This window comes from Echiichthys vipera (genome assembly GCF_963691815.1).
Source record: "Echiichthys vipera genome assembly, chromosome: 12".
In the NCBI taxonomy this organism is placed as follows: Eukaryota; Metazoa; Chordata; class Actinopteri; order Perciformes; family Trachinidae; genus Echiichthys; species Echiichthys vipera.
Genome location: NC_139837.1, coordinates 13,379,706 through 13,403,698, shown reverse-complemented (window position 1 = coordinate 13,403,698; position 23,993 = coordinate 13,379,706). Strand labels below are relative to the sequence as shown.

General features: G+C 40.0%; 1 protein-coding gene across 1 annotated transcript; it reads left to right on the top strand.

The window, feature by feature from the left end:
• Nucleotides 1–17,056: 17,056 nt before the first annotated feature.
• On the top strand, nt 17,057–21,891 carry LOC310954891 (peptidase M20 domain-containing protein 2-like; the record flags this gene model as incomplete). Its single annotated transcript, XM_083924579.1, has 7 exons — nt 17,057–17,464; nt 19,473–19,621; nt 19,718–19,860; nt 20,682–20,836; nt 21,163–21,289; nt 21,448–21,555; nt 21,716–21,891. The coding sequence occupies 7 exons, from the start codon at nt 17,057–17,059 to the stop codon at nt 21,889–21,891; spliced, it is 1,266 nt and encodes a 421-aa protein (XP_083780705.1).
• Nucleotides 21,892–23,993: the final 2,102 nt, after the last annotated feature.

Below are 23,993 nucleotides of genomic sequence, written 5' to 3'. Positions count from 1 at the left end.
ACCAGTTCAGTGGACTTTGAGTCATGTCATACATTGCAGAACTATCTTACCTCTTCCACTTCCCATTGAAAATGCCCAGCCCCTTCCTGCTGAGAGGATTTAATTAGGCCAACCTGCAGGCACTCTCCTTGATGACGTTGGTGAGCAGGTGATCTAATTTCACAATCACAGGTAGAACCAATACACAAAAACTATAAACCCATACATAAATACAGTCCTGTATAATTTTTACAGATCAGTTGATCATTTATGAACTAAACTGAAAAATTGTACTGAACACAAGGGTTAAGCAGATACAATCCACTATTAATGATGGAAAAAGGATGAAATTAACTGCGGGGGAAAGCCTTTTCACAATACGTCTGTGTGTCATCACAGCAAAAGGTGGTTCTGGAGACACCTAGTGTAGTGGGGACTACAACAGAGGTGGGTTTGAGTATTTTTGTTATACATGTTGAGATCAAAATGGAGGCCGAGTTTGAAAGTGGGTGTGGTCCGATCAAGAGGGACATAGATGGAGTATAGAGTTGGCCTCAGCTGCCCTACATTTATACTCCTAGCCCGCTTTAGCGATGGTAATATTTTATTGTATGGTTCCATTATTTTCAGAGGAAAGGGCTGCTCCATTTAAACCCAAGAGAAAAAAAGTATTCATAATCATCAGAATTTATTATAATTTCATTACTGTAAACTTTAGTCTATATATCATGCTTTCCTGTTGACCACTTTTTGGATGTTCAGTTGACCTTTCATTGAGTAAAAGACGGCTGTGCTAGCCTAGCATTTAAAGCAATTCTTTCCTTTCTGGCATATCTACACTTTTCTTTTGTAATCTTAAAATGCTCCTAATAATCGTATGGCACACTAAAATGTAAGACAAATCCATCAGGTGTTGTAACTCATCAGTATTCAATTATCATATATTTCTGATAAAAGTCTAATCAATCATTCGGTCCGAATATAATGAGCATCCTGCCTCTCGCGTGCCTCTCTGCAGAGTGAGTGGTAGAGAGATAGCAAGGAACGGCGAAGAACTGATGTGTCCAGAGGCGAGACGCGAGTCAACATATGCTCTGTTTTCCAGTGATGGTGGAGGCTAATGAAGCTTCATCTGGAGCTAAAAAGAGATGAGATGGTCGCAGAGTTTCTGGTACTTTTAAGCATGTGAATGTTGAACTGGTTGTTTGTCTTGAAAGACGTTTCACCTCTCATCCAAGAGGCTTCATCAGTTAATTTACGCATCTGACCAGGCAGGGACTGGTCCAAAGGTCTGGTGTGGAGATCCAGTTCTTTAACCTCTAGAAAGGGCTTGCACGTCCCAGCCTGACCAGTTCCTGCCTGGTCAGATGCGTAAATGAACTGATGAAGCCTCTTGGATGAGAGGTGAAACATCTTCCAAGACAAATAACCAGTTGCTTTTGAATTAAATTTCTTTTGGGGATCTGGTACATTTAGTTTGCCTAATCCTAGAACGCAGCATCACATGTGATAACGCAGCATCAAGATGCTATCAGTTATCAGTTACTATAGTTCTGTAATACTATGTTATGTGTGCAAGGTAGATTAGCGTTAGCCTGTAAACAAACCAGCCGTTTCACTTGGTCTGCTCACTTTCTAGCAGCACACGTTGGGGGAGGAGGGAGCATCAGAGGTCAAACAGGGGGAAGAGGGTAGGACTTTGGAGGGAGGCAGAGTTGTTCAAGTTCAATTTTTGTGTGCATGACATGCCAGAAAGGTAAGAATAACTTTAATTTGAATAAACCTTTATGCACTTTGGTTGCTGCCAACAAAATCATCAACATTGCTTCGACATATTTTTGTATGAATACTTTGAATACTTTGTGTTTGATTCTATGTGCTTTAGTGCAGTTTACAAACAGCTGCAGGTACGATTGTTTATCTTGTCGGGAATCATGTGCTGGTAATGACCAAAATATATTTGTGTACATCAGTAAAGTGTTTGTAAAGAAGCTGCTTTTGAAAAGTAATAGCAGCACTTAAAGACAGATTTGATTATAATCCTTGTCAGGTAGACCTCATATCTCCCCCTCCTACAGCAATCAAAGCCATCTGGGCTGGGAAATAGATTGATGGCTCCAGAGCATAAACAACCCTGCTGGCAGCCAGCCACCAGCCATAATGCTGAAGATGGCGAACACAGACGATGCCTTCACTTATAACCCCCCCACACATTTTATCACTTCACAGCTTGTGGCCTAATTGACATCAGGCTTGCACATATGTGGGCTCAACCTCCAATCATCTGTAGATATTAATCACTCAGACAGTACTGTATTACAGAACAAGTATCAGTGCTGAATATAAAGTAAAGAAACGCCTGTATATGGCTTAGAAGTTCTCTTCCAGTTCTAAGATGTCATTTGTTTGCGATTACTTTTTCCAAATACATACATATTGTTCTGGCTACTTTAAAATCTATTTTTTTGTCCTTTCACTGACTTGTTTGTTGCTTGCATCAATTTGGGTTTATTTCTCACCCAATCCTCAAATAACAACAGTGAAGCCCTGTCTGTGTATAGACAAGAACAATTAGCAATCTTTATTTCTTATTTTTCAAGCTGAGAAGATTATAAAAGCAGCAACATGTCTTTGTAAGCATTTCAGGTGCATCACCATGGAGACACTGCTATGCCACAATTGTACAAGGTCATCTGGCTTACAACAGCGTGTGTGTGCTTCTCTGTGTGTACATTTCTGTGTCAAGCTGAGACGGCACAAAAGAAGTAATCCACAGTTGGTTTGCCAATAGTGTTTTTGAAAAGCAGTGGATGAATGTGTTGTTTTCAGATTCTGCTTGGGTGATATCAACACATCAAGATTGTTGTAATCCTTCAGGCGAGATTACTCTTTCTTTGCTGTGTGCCCAATGCCCATTATATTTTTTAGGGATACATGAGAGTGACGGATGAAATGATTGTGCTTGCCATCAGTCTCTGTGGTTTTATTAAAGGTTCGTTAATCAAGGTCCCGCTGACTCACTGCTTTAAAAACATGCTCGCATTGAAATGTATCCCAGTATCTCAGTGTGAACTTAGAAAAACATTTATGAATCTAAAACAGTGGTTTGAATTTATATTGTTTTCCATTTCAGATGGTATTTACACTTAAAAGATAATGTAGGTGTTTGTTATTGTCAACAATCAATCCCATAAAAAAAATTGCATTCGTACCCTCAGTACTGTTAGGGAAGAATTTATTATGATGCCAGAAAAGAAAAGAAAATGTCAGAGTCCTGTAAGTCTGATAATGAAGGAGTTTAATGACTTGACCAAGGAGAACAGAAGGTAGCCAACACAAAGTAGTGCAAGAAGCCACCTCAATTCTGAGGCTCAAACAGCAAATATCAGATTCTTATAGCAAGAGGAGATGTGTTATCGTCTCATTGGCTATAATGCATAAACATGACATTAAGGAAGTGACATGAGTGCAGCCAGCAGCCTGCAGAGTCAGATTGAAGGCGCCAAGGGAATCGTGGCCTTGGCTGGCTCCATGGTGTTTTTAGGTCAACCTAACTGACACAGAAGTAATCTTAACAGATGCCCACTATACTAACGAGGATTGAACATTAACCCAAACTGTCTAGGGAATTTGAAATATTACATAACAAATATATTCCAGCTTGTCTGTGGCTCTCATCCCCAACTGCCTATACTTTCATTTTTAAAGCTGTCTTCATCTTTATCTTGTGTCAGATGACTCTCATAGAAGAATTATCATTCAACTCTCCAGTTCAGCGTTTTAGCATCTTTCAGCTCATTGTTTTGAGTTCCACACCACAACTTTATGGTTCTGGTTCATTCTCACTATTCTATTAGACTAATTTCTTCAGTAAAAAAGCTCTAAAAACCCACTGTACACCAACAAAAAGAAGCAACTGGTTTCAAAGAACTAGTGGTGACGAAGGCCGACTGTGCTGATGTGTTGCCTCACGTCGCCTGTGTCTTTCCCAAAAAGCGGCAATAAACACAAAGGAGACTACAGCCAACTGCCACCTAGCATGTACATGATGCACCTGAGAACGCTGTGTAGTCCGTCTTTGTCATTTGAAAAGAGAAACTGGAAATCCAACAGGATGGTTTAAGATGCTATTAGCCAGTTAGCACCTTAAAAACACCTCCCCATGTTGAAAGAACAAATTATATTTACCATGTGTGAGTAAAACAAGTATGGCTTGGCTGCCGAATGAACATGCTGAATCAGCATAAAAACATCTGACCTGAGCCCACTAGGGCCAACGGTGCAGGACACACCTCAGAAACTATGGTAACAGATGCTTCCCGTCGGCCCATTTGACCATTGGCCAACTGTTGGCCTGGTGTGTCAAGGGCTTCAATAAACGTTGATCATAGAAAACACTATGCAAACAGGAGTAAAATGTGTGTTTGTTGAGGACTATTCTCAGCCACAGATTTCAATCATCTAAACTACTGTATCAAAGTTCATCATAATAAAGGAACACGTCACACAGTGCAACGGTGTGGTTCATTGTTGTGTTTTAATGGAGCTGTATGGCACAGAGGAATAAGCTCAAACAGGTTTTGGCTATAATACTTGTTACTGATCAATTCATTGTTGGTTTAGTTGGAAGTTTCATGGCATTCGTTAAAAATGTTAAATATCCGCAGACTTTTTGTTATAAGTCACAACACTAAATATGTCTCTCAAATATAAATACACAGTAGTCCTGTTGTATCTGCTCTCCTCTTTTCAGAATAATTTTGGGGGATGTTCTGTATCAGTTCTGGATCAGTGGTTTGGGTTCATGCGGGTTCAACCCTCATCAGTCTCTCTCAAACGCATGTTTGTGGATTAGGTCAAAAGTCATGACCAGCAGAGTCAGGAGTTCATTGTTAAGTTCTGAGTGATTAATGACATGTCACAGCACAACACCTGTTCCTACAATGAAATCAACATTTCATATATTTCATTTTCTAATGATTCCCCAATCCAGATTCTGTGTGAGGTTTGATTTGCCATATGTGTGTGTGTGTGTGTGTGTGTGTGCGAGTAAGGAGGTCTGTGGTGTCAGAGAAGGTGTCTTAATTGTTTCTCTGATGTATGAGCGCTGGGATCTTGGGACAGACAGTCTAATATTACATTATTAAAGCCGTCAGGTTTTCTCTATAATCATTTGAAGAGAGAATTCATGTGAAGTCTTAATGCATGCTGTGAATGTATTAGCGCTGATTTCTTGTCTTTGACGTATCATTACCTTCCAAACAGACAACTGGTTCTCTTCTAGACATTAACATTAACTAACCTCAACACTGTCATAAAATATAATATATGTGTGTGTTGTGCTACTGCTGCTATCAACATAGTATAAGTGAAAACTTCTTCCTACTCCTTTTCAGACAGAATAAATTGTGTATATGTTGTTACAGGTTTTTCTTTGTTGTTGTTTTTTCTCTCTTATTTGTTAAACTAATTTCATTTTGTATACTTTTGTATTCCTTTTTTTTGACATGTCTGTATTAAAATTGAACTCAAAAATGTTGTATCAAAATCACATTTTATTCATTTCCAGAGAGTTTTTCTAACCCTAACCCAAACCATGAAAGACTCCAGCAGAATGACCTTCAAAAGGAGTACACCTATCTGTTTGTGCAGAGAAATAGCCTCAGCTGTGTTGAAAAGAGATAAATACAGGGAAGCAGAGCATGAAGCAGAGTGGCAGGAGGTTGGATGTAGTGGTTGAGTGAAAGGTAGCATTTGAAATAATCACCGTTTTGTTCTGTTTGTCTCTCTTTTGTTCTGTAAGTTGTTTTACCTTGAAGCTGAAAACAAACAAAAAATGCGAGAAAGCCTTCTAAAAAATGCCAAAAATGCTGGCAATTATCAGGAACACACAAGGCTGTTCATTCCACACCACAATACAAAGAACATGATTTTTTTCTGTCAGCGATAACAGACTCAGAGTGAGTGCTTTCTCCAAAAGAGTATAGTGCTTTACTATGGGATCATTAAAATCAAAAGGATTAATCTTTCTGGGACCATGAATGCTTGGTAAATAGCCATCTGTTATTTAGTGTGAGAATCACGGTAGATTGATTGATCGAAAACATCCCTCAAACCGAAAGGTTAACCACTCATCAAACACATCGGGAACATCAATCTCATTACAATAATTGCAATTCCAGTGTTTAACATAAGATAGATTTGACTAAGGATTGCAACAGAGGAAAGCTAATGCAGTGTCAGTATTGTAAATGGTTCCTACCATCCCATGTTGTTATTGGTTCACCAATAATCCCAAATAACTAGATGTCAAGGCAATTCTGGCCAGCATCAGTGTGGGATAGTGTGTCCTGAAATCATCCTCCTTAGGCTATAACATTCGAATTACACAAATATCTATTGGTTGTAAATGGAAATTCACCTTCACATCATCAAATTCACAAGGATTCACCTTCTGAGGACCATGATCCACACAACTTTTATGGAAATCTGGCCATAAGGTTTTAAAATATTTGTCAATAACCAAAGTTTTGGTCAAGGGGAAATATGACCTCACAGTGGGGCTAAACAAAAGATTAACGGGTCACTGAACTAATTAAAAAACATTTTATGATATTCATAAATATTTATGCCAGATTTCATGTGAATGTGACCAGCAGTTGCTTATTTATATTGCTGTACATAAAAGTGTGGGCCAATAGAGGCTACACTGAATCATTGAAAACAATAACATTAATACTGTAATTAATGTGCATTAAAGACATTAATAACACAAAACAATAACAAATAATAGTGGTTAAATTACTAAATGTCTATACACACACACACACACACACACACACACACACACACACACACACACACACACACACACACACACACACACACACACACACACACACACACACACACACACACACACACACACACACACACACACACACACACACACACACACACACACACACACACACACACACACACACACAGCACACAGCCCGTATTCAGAAACTGTGTCTTTAAACAAGCCGTCAGGACTTCTGTACTGGTGTGATGTCACAACTATACTGTATAAGTAGAAAGTGCTGCTACAGTCATTCCCTGCTGCAATGACAGTGCAGAAAAGCTTTTTGGGATAGTCTTAAAGAGAGAAGCGCTAAAAAAAGCTAAAAGCGCCAGGCAAAAGGTGAGTACAGGTATATTCAATTCAATTAAATTCATCTCATCTCATCTCATCTCATCTTCATCCGCTTATCCGGGGTCGGGTCGCGGGGGCAGCAGCTTTAGCAGGGGACCCCAAACTTCCCTTTCCCGGGCCACATTAACCGCCTCTAACTGGGGGATCCCGAGGCGTTCCCAGGCCAGTGTGGAGATATAATCTCTCCCCCTAGTCCTGGGTCTTCCCCGACTAGGTGGACAATTAAATTCAATTCAATTAAATTCTATTTTATTTATAGTGCCAAATCATAACAAAAGTTGTCTCAGGTAGGTACAGAGTAGGTATAGACCACACAAACAAACAGTTTGAGAAAAACAATGTGGTTATTGAACATTAAAGCATGTTCTAGTGAAAACCCAAAATAGTAATAGTAAGTATGAACTTCAAAATTAGCATAATATGGGATCTTAATAACGAAAAACTGAAAAAGATGCTATAAAATACCACTAGAACAAAGCAGAAAAAAATAATAAAAAAGAATAAGATAGGTAGCTAATAAAAAAGGACATAACAGGGAACTATGTGGCGTATAAATGAGCCAATAATAAAATAGATACAAAGCTGAGGGTCTTCAGTGTGTATGTGAGGTTTTTTCTTTTTTTTTTATTCAAGCTGTTATTACGCTATTTTTTGGAAGGATGATCAGTGATTACCAAAAGCAGGAAACACTTTTCACAATGGGCTATATATCTGACACCGCTGCTTCCCATTTAATCAGGCTGTAAACGGTGTCCTGTGGTGAGGAGCCCTGCCTGCACATCCTGTATGATGATTGTTCGTGTCTAGAATCAAGTAGTTTTTCAGTAAAGCTTTGCTTAACTTACAGCTGCAGTAACTTAGATTTTATTTATTATTTTTTTCATCTTTATTACACTGTACACAGGTAATCTATTGCAATTGAAACCACATTATTAGCCATTTAAAGCCAGTACTGATCACCTATAATTACTGTAATTCTAGAGGGGGTCAAAATCAATATATTCAGTTTCTAAATACATCATGCTTGTAAAGCGATACCAGTGGTGTGCATATTAAAATGATCCATTTGATAAATGTAATGGATTCATGTCGTTTGAATAAACAACAGGCTGAGGAATAATTATTATTTCCAAGTTAAAATCACTCTGTGTTTAATCTCAAATGGAACAGTTGTGTGAGGAGGATAAGCTTCTTGTGACATTATCTTCTGCTGAATCAAATTAGACAAAAGCAATTTCATGAGCACACATGATCTCACTTCAACTATTTGGCGTAATTCATGCATGCAAAGATTTTTCTTTTTAGCTTCAGAAATGTAACCTCTGGGCCTGCAGGAAGGAAGCAAGATATATTATAGATTAAGTGAAATAAAATCTTAATCTAATTTTAGCTGTTACGCTCTCTTAAATGCAAATGACACCACTGTACCAAGCAGAGGAGCTTGATCAATGAGATTTAGGTCAAAACAAACTGTGAGTTCAGTTTCAAATATAAATCTTGTGCTTAGCAGTGTGACGGTATTATCAGGATCAACCATTAGTGAAAGAGCTCATTTAAAGGAATAGTTCAATATTTTGGATAATATGCTGATATATTACGACATATTTACTATGCAGACATGATTGTAATATTAATCTTTCACCTAACTCTCAGAGAGAAGAAAATAAAATGTCAGATTATTCCTTTGGCCGAATATTTACTTAGAAAAATGAACCCAAACATTTTTCATGAACATGAATACACTACAAGCGCCAGAAGAGGGAATACATTTATACTGGCTTTTATTTAACCCAGCAACAGAGCTACCAACATACCAAGGTGTCTGTTGTAGTACAATAAATCCAGTTGTGTCAGCCGGGGTTTCATTTTTTGAATGCTTAAGTATCTTTCACGCACAACAGGTCACAAGAGTCTGAAAGGAATACTAAGCACGTTCATTATTCAGGAGGAGCCATGAATCCAAGAGAGCCGTGGCAATCACATTAGCCGATAAACACAGAGGACAAGGAAGACGCCTACGAGTTCCCGTGGGAGAGCCTCCAATTAACACTCAAGCTCTCTCTCTCTGACATGATGGCTGACACTGGAGAATGTGAAAAGATGGAAGGAAAGGCAGAGAGAGAGAGAGAGAGAGAGAGAGAGAGAGAGAGAGAGAGAGAGAGAGAGAGAGAGAGAGAGAGAGAGAGCATTCCTTCCTCATCTGAAGGTGAAATATGTGATCTGTAAGAGTTGTGCTCTTTATGTACAGAATAAATGCACAGTAGAAGATGTGGATATTTTTCTTTAAAATAAACTATTAAAATATTTTGAATAACCTTGGTAACCATGGTTATGGGGTTGGCGATGTCAGTCGGCCTGTCCACCACTTTAAGACTGAAATTTCTCCGCAACTATTGGATGGGATGAGAGCTGTGTGGAGGCAATTCCACTTTCCTTTTTCAGTATTTCAAGTAGAGAACCTTAAAGCTTAAAGTTATGCACAATTAAGGGTGTGGCTGCTTTGAGTGACTGGTGGGTGCTGGATGAATGATGCACTTGGTCCATAGAATTCTTCCTCTATGTGTGGGAAAGGTGCAGGATCACCACAGCTGATTTGAGGTGTGAAACTTACTTTTCGGATGTTCAGTCATTTTTTTTTCTGACATCTAAAGTTTAGATAACTCCAATAACTAAACTAACATCGGTTTTATCTTTTGGTCACGGGTAAAAAGCTAGTATAAGACATTTTATCATGCAGGCTGCAAGATCGGGAGTAGTGGATTAGCACTGTTGACTCCCAGCGAGAGGATGCCAGGTTCACACCCACCGCCGGCTGGGGCCCTTCTGTGTGGAGTTTGCATGTTCCCTGCGTGTCAGTGTTAGTTTTCTCCAGGTTTTCCAGCTTCCTCCCACAGTCCAAAGGCAAGGTGTGAATGTGAGCGTTAATGGCTTCCTTACAGCCCTATGAGGAACTGTCTGTCTGTCCAGGGTGTACCCCGCCTCTCGTCCAATGTCAGCTGGGATTGGCCCCAGTTGCCTGCGACCCCAACTGGGATAAATGGTTACATATAATAGATCGAAATTTTTGTTTAATAGGGGTATATTCAAATAAATGTGTTCTAGCATAGCAGCTCATCAATATACCATTTTTGTATCAAATGTGTTTTCTTTTCAAACAATATTAGATATAGTATGAAAATGATGTCTGAAAAAGCCGAGTTCCTTTCATAGTCAGATTGTATAGTGGATATAAAGTGGGGGTTTTCAGGGGGGCTATTGTAACACTTCAGTGTAATACTATAGTATTGTCCTTGTTAATGGTAATATATCAATTGAATTATTAATTAGTGCAAATAAAGCCTATACGTTTCTTATATTAAATGTTATTATTTAATATTTTACAATTGCCCCCGGTCTCCCCATACTTTGTCTTGTTTATTCTTGTGAAGCACTTCCCAGTTTGCAGGCTGTATCTAATCAATAGCAGCTCCTCTTGTTTTGCTGCACAAAGACTGCCAAACCTAATGGTGGGCAGATCTGTTCTATATTGAAAGGGTTTAAACTGATACATCTTTTGTGTTGTCTCAGACCTTTTCACTATTAGAGACAAACACTGATCCCTATTTGATCCCTCAGCCCTCTCCGCAGGCTTTTGCCCCCACCCCCGGTTGTCTGGCATCACCCCGGTCTATGTTTTATTTAAACAGTTTCTGCTCATGGCAATTATCAAAGCTGAGGGATCCTCTGAAGAGAACGTGTTAATTCCCTCCTCTGGAGCAGAAAAGCGAAATTAATCCTGCCCCTTCAGGAACTCACTAGGTGAGGAATACAAATTAAGCATACCAAGGAGAGTATCAACCTTTCAGATGAAATACATGTGGTCGTATGAAAATCAGGCTAAACCATGGCTTGTTTTGCACAATGTATGTGTCGACTGTCTTTGGGCTTAGCAATTGTTTTCAACAAGTCTGCTCCTTTTCAATTAGAGCTTTCTCTTACTCATGTAAAGAGGTGTACCCTATAAGACAACTGTGATAGCCTTTAGATTTATCAGCTTAATTATCGTTGGTGAACAATGGGTGTAATACATGTGAGGAATAAATCAATTCAACCTTCATCCGAAGCTACCTTTTGTTGCCATGCACTGATCTACTGTATTTGTTGTATTCACAAAAGAACATCCAACACAACAACTCAGTAAGAGTTCACCTCTGCACTTCAGAGCCACTTTGCTCACACTGTGTTTGGAGGGACTACTCATACTCCCTGTTCAGTGCTGTCAAACAAAAACTGCTGCTGCTGTGGCAGGAGGGCAGCTGTATGGACAGACAAGAAAATATATGACTCAGACTGAAGACAGGAAAAGTGTGTTCTGCTGCTCAAACAGCAATCTAGGTTTTGTAATTCGGTGAGACATTTTCACTTTGCACTGTGAAATACACATCTTTTCCCAAATCTTCCATTCTGTTTTCTGCTCCTTAGTTTTATGCAAAGCACATAATAATGGCAATATACACAGCAATAATGGCTTTCCGCTGACTGTGCAGACTATATCATGTTCTTCTTCTATCCATTACAAACAAATCACTTCCTGTCTGTTGCAACCGGAGATGAGAAATGTGTTACTATCTGTGTGCCAAAGGATTCCTTTTCATGCAAGCCTGTTAGGAACAGAAAATGTGAAAGCTTTTATTTACTAGAAATTACCTGAAGCAGTGAGAAACTTTATAATTTCAATCAGTGATTTAAAGACACTAAAGCATCTTAAAAATGTGGATTATGGCTTTCAAAAAGGCACTTTTCAATAGACTTCACAAGCATGATCCCTGGGAATGTAAAATATAAAGTGGGTTTACATTATTTAGAGACCACGCCGAAGCTGCGTTCCATCATAAACCATCACAAAAACAAGAACAAATGTTGTACGGTGCCATCCCACCCCCCACTCAACAGCCTGAAGATGAGGCACAACTCGATAAACCGAGGTGTTAATGTATTCCAGCACGGAGAACGCAGAGGCACACTGTGAGCACTGATGTGACATTAATGACAGAAACAGGACTGTCATGTTGCACATGCACCCACACACTGCCTCGGCCCTCGGGTGATATTTTCCAACTATCAAGCAGCTTGCTGTGCGATATCGAACGCTGCAGGCTGGATTTCCTGGGGACTCCACTGAGGGTGCATTTTGTTTGATAGTGATGGTGACAGGACAGAGCAAGCATGACTGACGCGATGTCACTTTCCTTCAATCAGCTGGAACCCCGTGTTTAAATTCAGGTCTTATATGGAAGCCGACTTGTGCCAGGAAAAGAAAAAAATTGTGGCAAAATAAAACTATCAAAATTCTCGCGGTGTGGCAACATTCATTTAAATACAAACTAGAATCTCAAACTAGTATTTTGCTGTCTTTTATTTGTAAAGTATTGGCCACTAACAAAATAAAAGATGATGAATGCAGAGTGATGATAAGTTGCAAGGAGATATTGCTTTGTTTTAAAGGGTCAAACAAATATACTACGAGGTTAAAGCTCACTTGTGTTGTTCCATTGTTATCTGGTTTCACAACAGATCACAATTGTGGGCAACTGGTGCATTTATTCCACGCAGAAGAGACTCAGAGGGACTTATTCTACTGCTTTGATGACCTTGAAAACATCTATAGTATCCCTGAAAAAAACTTTTTCTTTACTTTGCGGTACTTTAAGTATTTTAAATAAAGAAATAGGTATTAGTAACACGACAGTCACTTGATACCACCTCTATTCCTCCATTTTTTATTAGTGATGGAAAATGAAAGAGTGGTGCACCTAAATTGAAATTCGAGTTGTGATGCCATAATGCCCAATATCAGACTATCAAATGCATCATGTATATGTGTGTGATTCCCACTTTCTTACACAGATTTAGTAAATCAAAAGGATTTGTTATCATCGAGGAGTTTTCCCCAGTACTAACTTTTATTTCTACTGGTGGATATGGGCTTCCATAGAATGGGGCTGGAGTAGAGGCAGAAACACATTATTATGTGGACCACACTCTGTGCTGTGGACAGACACACACACACACACACACACACACACACACACACACACACACACACACACACACACACACACACACACACACACACACACACACACACACACACACACACACACACACACACACACACACACACACACACACACACACACACACACACACACACACACACACACACACACACACACACACACACACACACACACAAGCCTGTTCATCTCCCATTTCAGAGACACATTGTCATCAGGAGCACATCCATTTATGTGGCTGTCAAACCAGCCTTCCTTTGGGGCGCCCTGCTGTTGTGATGCCTGCATGCATATATCACATCTCATGCATCACTCCGGCTGGGTGTGATGACTAGTGACTCAACCTAAAATATCTATGCTGCTTGAAATACTGAGCACTCGTTATCGTATGTATCATCACTGTCTTCATGGGGGTTTTATTTGTTGAATCGCTCTGTGGATGCAGTCGTTTTTACTTTTGTCTGTAGTGCAGTAGGTTTTCTGTTGATGCAGTCGTTTTTACTTTTGTCTCTAGTGCAGTAGGTTTCCTTACTCTTCTTTATCAGCAGCACCTCTATATCATCTTTAGAGTATCTGTGTGATGTGCTATTTGAAATGATTATCTTGTAATGCATTAAAACAGTCTTAAATCAACATCAGTGGAATCGCTGGCCAATACATGAGGACAAAAACATGTGTAATCATGTGAAATTAAACACATGCTCACGGGGCAAATCCCTGAAGAAGACAATGGTGTGACACATGGATGCCTCCCTTCGATGTCACTTAATTGATGCACAATGGAGAGTGCCGGCGTCACCAGCGGGGCGTAAAGTAAGCTGACAGACAGGCTATGTCAGATGTCAGCTTGCTGAGCACTGTTCAACATGTCTCCCCCTGTGACTGACAACCGCCCCCAATTAACCTCCAACTCAAATAAAGACAGAAAACACATCCAAGTACACCTGCGCTCTCTCTCTCTCTCTCTGTTGCACACACACACTCGCTGTGAAGCTGAAGCTTTGTCTTTATTCATTCAGTGCTAATTGACCTTGTTTTCCAGGACTCTCTCTTCATCCTTAGCCAGGGAAAGCATTGTTTGCTTGATTCATGTGTATAGTCATCTGAGTAGCTACAGGCAATAAACTAATACATTATTTAATCAAATACCCTCTACTTAATAGTCAGTGTTTTCTATTTATTCTAATTCCATTCAAATGTCCAAGGTGAAACGGGAATTGCAGCAGAATACTGAATTATTTCCACTGTTAATTAAATTCAGAGCCATGTGCAGAAGCAGCAGCCTTCTTTCAAGGTATGTCACTCTGGGTCCCTCTAGTGTAGTAAAGACAGATGGAAGAATGATTTTAATCATAGATTCCATTTACTGTCATTCATTTCAGCACAGCACATAGGCCTGATTGAAAGTTTGTGATTTATCTAACAAAAAAAAGCAACACACAGTGAAGAAACATCATTTTGATACATGACTAACGTGCAAAAATGTGCATTCGTTTAGGTTATGTTTCTGGTGCTTTTATGTGTTATGAATAGGAAAATTGTTTTGTATAATATGATTTGAATGCTCTATCTCTACCCACCGTTTCATATTTAAATAGCATTTGATATTAAGAAGCAGTTTGATGGAAGACATGTACTAAAAGGCCACTTTTTCAAACAGTTAAACAGAGGGGAAAAGAGAATAGACTTGGGTGCAATTCTGGCCAGCAGAGAGCGATCCAGCTTCAAAGAGACTCATTTAGAATCCGATGCTATTAAAAGAGGACATTGACATACTTTCCGCCTTTTTATGGTTTGCATAGTGTTCACAATACTGCATTAAAGAGGAAAAAGACAGTAATGCTTTGAGAGAAGGCTTACAAAAACACAGACCAACATATCTTCTGTAAAAGTTACAACATTTAAAGATGTATTGCAGCACCAGTCGCATACTGTCTATCTGAAAATATATCACCTGGGATCCTTTTTAGTTTAACGATATTAGAACCATGGAGCACAGTCGCAGATCACTATTGTCTACTTAGTAGTTAGATAGGTAGGTAGTATTGCCGACAGGGGAGCCCAGATGGCACGTCATCTACTCAAATACAAGCCTACATTGCATAAAGATATATTGCTTTATAAGTTGAGTAATTCCCTTTTAAAATGTAAAATATAAGATCACATAGCTGCGGTTATGAAATCAAACCTATTCCAGGACAATGTGGAAGAAATCACAAAATAATTATATTTTTATGGGTTGTTATAAATTGCTTTCTTGAGGCAAATGTGCATGTCCAGCAGGAGATACGATCAACTCTTATGGCTGAGAGTACGACTGACACTCTGCTTTACTGTGACTACTGAGTTTTATAGCAACAGATACGAATTTCAAAGTATAATTGTGAAGCTGTAAATAACCCAAAATACTCTTGCTAAGGAGACTATATACACTCAGTTGCCAGTTTATAGCTAAAACTGAAATAATGTTTATAAGATATCATTTAGCCTCCCCTCATTCATTGTCAAATTGGGTGGACAAAATTATAGAAACACTTGTCAGTACAGTATAACACGATACAGTTCAACAGCACAACTGACTGCACCCTCCAATATACAGTTACTATACAGTTAAAACAGCACAAGTTTAACTCTAAAACCTTCATGAAGGGAAGGATTTATTGCAGAAATGTAATTCAGTTAATTTAGTCAAGCAATGTACTTCAGTGCAACCTCTATTTAACTTGAGTATTTCCATTTTATGCTATTTCATACTTACTCTAGTACAGTTTGGAGGCTAATATTTTAGGCTTTTTTTTACTCCACTGCACTTATGTGACAGAGTTAGTTACTTTATTACTTACGTTTTTAGTAAGATTGTTAACAAAAGACATAAAATATGACATATTGTTATACCGTAGATTGAACCACCCAGAATAATATAAGAAGTTGAAATTGTACAGTAAAGAAACTCCCATTTATTTTAAGTATCTATCTATCTTAGCACCACCTTTACCAGCTGAAAAAATAGTGACACTTGCAGCATTGCAGCAATTTTCTGAAGTAAGCTATTTTTCAAATGGACTGCTTTAAGTTTTGGTACTTTAAGTGTGTTTTAATAACCTACTTCACCCTCAACATCATCATTTGTAACCTGCATCAAGGAATAGGGGGCCATCTGGACACTGCCCCTTATTACTTTATATCGATTCTTTGTTCGCAATAGACATGCGAGAACATTTTTTCTTGGGAGGAGTAATTCATTTATGTTCATTTTGAGGGTGAAGTATACCTTCAAAAAGTGGTATAGTGCAGGGTATACGCAGGTATACGGAGTATACCCACCTCATATGCTGGGAGTTTACAGTATACTCACTTATCAGCCAGAAAGACACTGGAATATAAAGGAGTTTGGTATCTTTTTTCGGAATAATGGTGTCTCGTAAGACTGTTTGGGCTGGACATATTATTTTTGCATGACACAATGACGGTGGTTACATACTCACCTACCACGTAGTACCCCCACCTAATTAACTACCACTACGTAGTTTTACTCTACAGTGTTGCTACTTTTACTTTTAAGTAGCGTAAAGAAATACTTCTTTCACTACTGATTTCATGACTGTTGTATTAGACTGCAATAGTTGTATTTGTGTACTATAATAAACTGAGTGCATGCTGAGCTATGAAAACTGGCTCCGCCCACTGTCTGATAATCTGAATGGTGCAAAAATCTTCCCACGACACCAGATTGACAAGCAGAGTGAACTAAATCAAACATTTATCCAACGCAGAACTTCGTGTGTGCAGAATTATTAAGGTCTTGACTGCACTGGACTCACACATGGAGACACGGCAGCAGATGAAGGACGCCCTGCAGCGGTGCATAGACGCACAGAAAGACGAGCTGCACAGTTTGAGTCGGGACATTTGGAGCCAGCCTGAAATGGCCGGAAACGAGACACACGCACACGACAGGCTGGTCCGCTTCTTCTCTCTGGACCAGACATGGACGGTAGAAAGTCACTACAAATTGCCGACGGCATTCCGGGCCAGCTGGGGTCCGGTCGGTGGCGGGGAGGTGGAGGGGAAGTCGCCGGGGCTGAACGTGGGTTTCCTGTGCGAGTACGACGCGCTTCCGGGTATCGGGCACGCGTGCGGGCACAACCTGATAGCAGAAGTGGGAGCTGCCGCTGCGCTGGGGCTCAAAGCTGCTTTAGTAAACCAGACCGAGCTCCCTGAACCAGTGAAGGTAAACACCAGGGAGCCGTGACCACCATACGAAGCCAAAGTGCAGTAACTAAGAAGTCATTTAAACAATAAAAAAAAGTAAATATATTTACTGTCCAAGCAAATGAATAGTACAGGGGGGCTCAATCCTGCTCCCGGAGAGCTACTGCCCTGCATGTTTTAGGTTTCTCCCTGCTCCAACACCCCTGACTAAGGATTATCAAACCTGTGACAAGCTTCAGCTGCGTGTTAACAAGCACATCATTATAATCAGGTGTGTTAGTGTAGGGGGAGACTTAAAACATGCAGGACAGTGGCCCTCCAGGATGGTGGATTGGGCACCCCTGGAATAGTACATAGGAACGTTTATGATAGATTATGTTTTACTGAATTGCTACGGTCAGTGGCGGATTAAGGTGGTCATGGGCAGAGGCGGATTAACGCACAGGCTGGCCTAGGCTGCAACATAGGGGCCCCAGGTGTGCAAGGGCCCCGGACTGGCCAGTGTATTTCAATTATTTTAATTTACCTCACTGGGAGAAAAAAACGTGCCTCCTATTGGTGCCCTTAGAAACATTTAAAAAATCAAACTCACTGATTGGACAGCTATGGGACACATTTACCCAATCAGCTGCCATCATGTGGCAGGGTTCATAAGGTCAGTTTTGTTGTCAGATGATATGTCACTCACTGTTACTAGACAGTAGAGCGGCAAAATGTCAGAAAGGAAATGTGATAGTGGAGCATAAAACAGAAAAGCACAACGACTGAAAGAACAACGAAACCAAGATCTACTCAAGAAAATTTCCTGAATTAAAAGGGTTTTCCAAGGTTGCAGACTCTTCTTCTGTTCTAGCTGCGTTTTTTTCTGATAAAGCATGATTAATAATGCGGAATGTTAATTTTCTTTAGTAGACCATTAGTCCCGCTGTTCTTTCAGTCGTTTTGCTTTTCTTTTTTACATTTCCTTTCTGACATTTTTCCGCTGTACTGTCTAGTAACGGTGAGTATCATTGACAGCAAAACTGACCTTATGAACCCGGCCACATGATGGCTGCTGATTGGGTAAATGTGTCCCATGTCTATCCAATCAGCGACTTATTTTTTTTAATGTTTCTAAGGGCTCCAATAAGAGGCAAGTTTTTTTTCCCCCAGTGTAGTAAATTACCCTAGGCCAGCCTGTGCATTAATCCGTCCCTGGCTATGGTATGCTTTTTTTAAATCTAAATCCTAACCTCCATACTTCAGACCAAAAAACTGTGCAGAACCTCATGTTATTAGTGCACTTAGGCTTTGTAGTTCATTAAGAATAAACTACCAGAAGTCAGAGTTAGCAGCTAACTGGTTTGGTCACTTACAATCAAAAGGCTGACGTCACTCAACACTGATTATTCTTCACTTTTTCACTAAATGAGACTCAGTCCCTTCAACCAATATACGACAGCAGCCAGAAAGCCTGGCAAATTAGTTTTTATAGACCATAAAATAGTCGAAAATATTTTTAATTAATAATTATTATGATTATATATGAGTAGCCTATATTAGTATCATATTTTAAATGTGTACAAAAGTGTATATATTGCTCTGACATGTTTAAAACATAACGAAAAAAACATCTGTATCTATGTAACATCTGTTATATTCTAAACGTAGAGATAAATGTGTATTTTATAGAGACAGTTTGGCAAAAATAAAATAATTCTGTTTTATTTATTTTGACTAACTCAACATTGACTTAATAAGCTTTTTTCTGGAGCTTTCAGCTGCATCTTGCAGTCTTCCTAGGTTGATGGGTGTATGCTCAGTCAGTTAAAAATGGCCGTCTTTGGTTACGATCAAAGCAAACTCCATCTACCAATAGAGACCAATAGAGAGAGAGAGAAAAATCTTAGATTAGTGTACGGAAAAAAAGCAGAGACCACTGTTTCCAAGGTCAAGAGTGAACTTCTACCCCAGAGCTGAAAACAGTTGACTTATATGACCAGACAGGCTGACACATGAGCTGATACAATGATGTCTTTTTATACCAGATTACAGTTCTGGGAACTCCTGCAGAGGAGGATATAGGAGGAAAGATTGACCTGCTCAAGGCAGGAGCCTTCGCTGACATCGACCTCGTCTTCATGGCTCACCCTGCTCAGCAAGATGTTTCATTCATGCCCTGTGCAGCACTTGATGAGTAGGTTTCTGTTCACAGCATTTATGGATTCTCGGCTTGTGTCCTTTTAACCTCTACATACTGTATGTCAGACAACCCGCTCTGCTTGTTATACAGGGTGTTAGTGAAGTACCATGGGAAGGCAGCTCATGCTGCTGCATACCCATGGGGCGGAGTGAATGCCCTGGATGCTGCTGTGCTGGCCTACAACAATCTCTCAGCACTCAGACAGCAACTCAAACCAGAGTGGAGGCTTCACGGTGAGGAACAGGCAGAAGTCAATCAAGTTCATTTAAAGCAATCTTACCTCAAACTCCATTTACTTTTTAAAATGAAATGGATGAGAAGTCCTCAATGTGCTCAGAGAAATGGGGAAGAAGAAGGTTGTGTGATGAGTTGAGTTTTAATTTTGATGGACTGAAGTTAGAAATTAGTACTCAAAATTATAACCTCTGTGAGTCATCTTCATACTGCAATAAAGTTATACACAAATGGTCGAAGACTAATTCAATGAAAAAGACAGCAAATTTTCCAAAAATCTGTAACATATTTTTCCCCTGCCTTTTTAAAGTTATAATCCAAAATATTTTCATCTATTTAATGGTCTGTTAAGTTACTGTTTTCCAAAGAGTGAGTTAAAACAATGGTGATTGATCATATGACCCACTAATGAAAGCACTTCTACTGCGTTCACGTGTAATCAGAGATTTAGAACTTACGACTTCTAAGTCAGGCTTGTTGTAGGGGCAGAAGTGTAGTACGAACATGTGAGTGTGTGTAGGGATTTACGAGGGGAACACATAGGGGACAGACTGGAAGTAGAGAGGTGAACGTGTGTCAATAAAGTTTACAAAAGAGCTCTGAAAGAACGGGCTCGCCTGCAATTACATCTTACTGCCATTACATCTTGTTTGAAACAAGCAATTTCAAATCATATGGATTATTTAAACATAGTGGGATGTTTTATCTCTATTGAAAATCAGAAATAACACACAATCAAACCCATATGAATTGTGCAAGTGTTCAGTGATATGGATGAACCCCTTCTGATTTGCCATTGTTTCTATTTTATCCACTACAGGCATCATCAAACATGGAGGGGAGAAGCCCAACATTATTCCTGCCTACTCCGAGTTACTTTTTTATCTGCGCACACCGCTGGTTATGGATCTTTGTGACCTCAAGGCCAAAACGGAGGCTTGCTTCAGGGCCGCTGCGCTTGCCACCGGCTGCCAAGTAAGCTTACCTAAAAATGTTGCCTTTCATTTGCTTCCCTCTGGCATAGTTGTAAAAACGAACAATGTATGTCGATATAGCTGAGTTGGTGTTGACTCTGCTGCTATATAACATTGCCCTTTTTAACATATTCCCCGTAATCATGCTTTGAGTGTTGTTCTATCGTTACATAATTCACTGTTAACTCCAGGCTGCTTGTCTCCTACGTCTGCACTTGCTTCAGGCAGGTTTAACTCCAAACACAGAGCATCTATGGAGCTCCATATTCTGCCGACGTATGATTGTAATCTCCATTTTTGTATTCGGTATACTTGTGTTTCCTTCAGGTGGAGATAAGCTACCCAAGCCATGGCTACTCTAACATCCTGCCTAATGCTACACTGGCAAACCTGTATGAAAATAATGGAAAAGCATTGGGGATTCAGTTTGCAGAGGAGCCAGCCAACTTCTCTGGTATGTGAAAATATAAAAAAATCATGCACACAGACATTATTATTTATTGCTTTCCCTGGTTTATAAAAAAAAATCTGTGATTTCACAGATTGTCTTTCCTGTTGTTTACTGAATCAACAAAGACTCATTATCACAGTGTATTTCTAATTATCTGACAGGTTCTACAGACTTTGGCAATGTATCGTTCATAGTCCCTGGTATCCATCCTTTCTTCTACATCTGCACTGAGGCGTTAAATCACACTGAGGAATATACCGAAGCAGCAGGTACGACAGCACATGGCTATTGGGAGCAGATGTTGTTTCTTCTTGTGATGAAATTGGATTGGATGTCCGCCATCATCATCTTTCCAGGTCACTCGGTTTGTCTGTTTAGTTTCTATTTGCCTAGATGCTTTATTTTCCTCTGCTTTTTTCCCTGTGCCAGGAGCTGAAAGGGCCCAGTTGTTCACCCTGAGGACAGCCAAAGCCCTGGCTATGACAGCTGTGGATGTAGTGTGCTGCCCTGTTCTGCTGAGGCAAGTGAGAGAAGACTTCAGCCTGGCCAAAATGAAGCAGGAGAAATTACAAGAAGGCAGCAATAAAGTTTTAACTGCTCCATAATTGCAATAACATGTTCAACTGTTAATGTTTTGTTTGAAATAGTTGTTTTAGTGGCCAATTTTAGAATTGACCCGAGAGACAATAGGTAAAAAATTGGCCTTTGGTAATGTTGATTGATGTATATGGACTCAACAAATAAAGAACTACGTTCAAAATGTTCTGTGTTTTGCCCTTATTCCAAAGGAGATAATATTCCTACTAAGCTGTTTACAGGGGTATTTGAAATGAATATTCCACTCATATCCCGTTAACATGCAACCGTCAAAATACAAGATTTCCACCGGTGGCACACTTGTTCCTTCATTCCTTCAACCATCTTCTTGAAAAGTCAGAGTTGTTTTGTTTGTGCATATTCAAAAACTGTTGACGTCCAAGTTTTTCATAATCCTTAAAGGCAAACAGACAAGAGGCCGTGTGCTGCAAACTGCAGTAGAAAACCCCAGTTGAGACACATTCTGCACACTCAGTTCAACCAACTCAAATCCTTCACATCCCAGCATTCCCCAGTCACTTCAGGTGTGCCCCAAGGCTCTGTCCTTGAGGCCCCTCCTTTTCATCATTTACCTTCTTCCCCTCTGAGATACCTTCCATAAGTATAACATCAGTTTTCACTGTTATGCGGATGACACCCAACTCTACCTCACCGGTAAACCCACCTCCACCCTCCCACCCTCGTCCCTTGCTGACTGCCTAACAGACATAAAATCCTGGTTCTCCTCCAATTTTGTCAAACAAAACCGAGGTTCTCCTCATTGGTTCCAAATCAACACTTTCCAAAGTTTCTCAAATGCCATCGACAACTCCACCTTCTCCCCCTCCCTGCAGGTCAAGAGTCTGGGTTCCATTCTTGACAGTACTCTATCTTTTCACTCTCATATCAATAACATTACCCGGTCTGCTTATTTTCACCTACGCAACATCAACCACCTCCGCCCCTCCCTCACCACCCATACCACTTCTATTCTTGTTCATAGCCTTGTCACTTCTCGCCTCCATTAATGCAATTCTCTCCTCTCCGGTGTCACTCACAAATCCCTCCATAAACTCCAGTTAGTCCAGAACTCAGCTGCAAGGACCCAATCCATCCACCACATAACCCCGTCCTACAACAGCTCCACTGGCTCCCAATCAAGTTCTGCATTAAATTCAAAACCCTCCTCTTAGCATTTAAGTCCATCCACAGCCCCCCCCCCAAACACCACCAACTGTCTCACCTCCTCCACGTTGCCTCTCCCTCCCGCACTCTCAGATCCTCCTCCTCCATCCACCTGACTGTCCCATCTGCCCGTCTCACCACCATGGGGAGCAAAGCATTCAGCAGCTCTGCTCCCCGTCTGTGGAACTCAGGAGCACTCCCTCACTCCCTCACTTCAAATCCAAACTGAAAAACCCATCTGTTCAAAACTGCCTTTTCCCTTTGATCTCATTTGCACTGTGTTGTTATTTTAACCTGATTTGATCATATTGTTTACTCCCCATTTTTATTATTGTTTGTGTTGCACTGTTTTTAATAAATGTGCAGTGTCCTTGAGTGCTTAGAAAGGCGCCTATAAATAAAATGTATTATTATTATTATTATTATTATTATTAAGAAGTGGTATTGCTTTGAGTTCTCCATATTTAAGGACTCTCACCGGTCTGTTCACCCGTTTAGATTTCTGAACATGCTTTCACCAGCACACAGGTCGATTCAAAAACCTTGGCTTCCTGAGTGGTCTCAGATGCTTGTGATGTCTTTTTGCTGCAGCGATGCCTTTGTTCAGGTTTCTTGAAGGGTGATGGTGCACAATGTTTGGATTGTCAACTTGGCCTTCGGGATGCTACTTGGATTAAAAAGGAAAGTTTAAAGAAAAAGACACATTCTTCCACATAATCCTCACTTTTGCCTGTGAGGAATCAGGAAATTGGCGATATATTCATGTCACATGTAAGCAGTTGATGTTATTACAGAATATGCAGTTTATATGATTTGGTATGAAAGCTCATCAGACCTGTGCCATAGAGAGAAGAGAGAGCCTGCAGCTGGTGGCAATCCAATGCCTAATAAGTGTGAAAGCTTATCCTCCAGCACTGTTTAAATATACTGTATGAGAGAGCAGGAA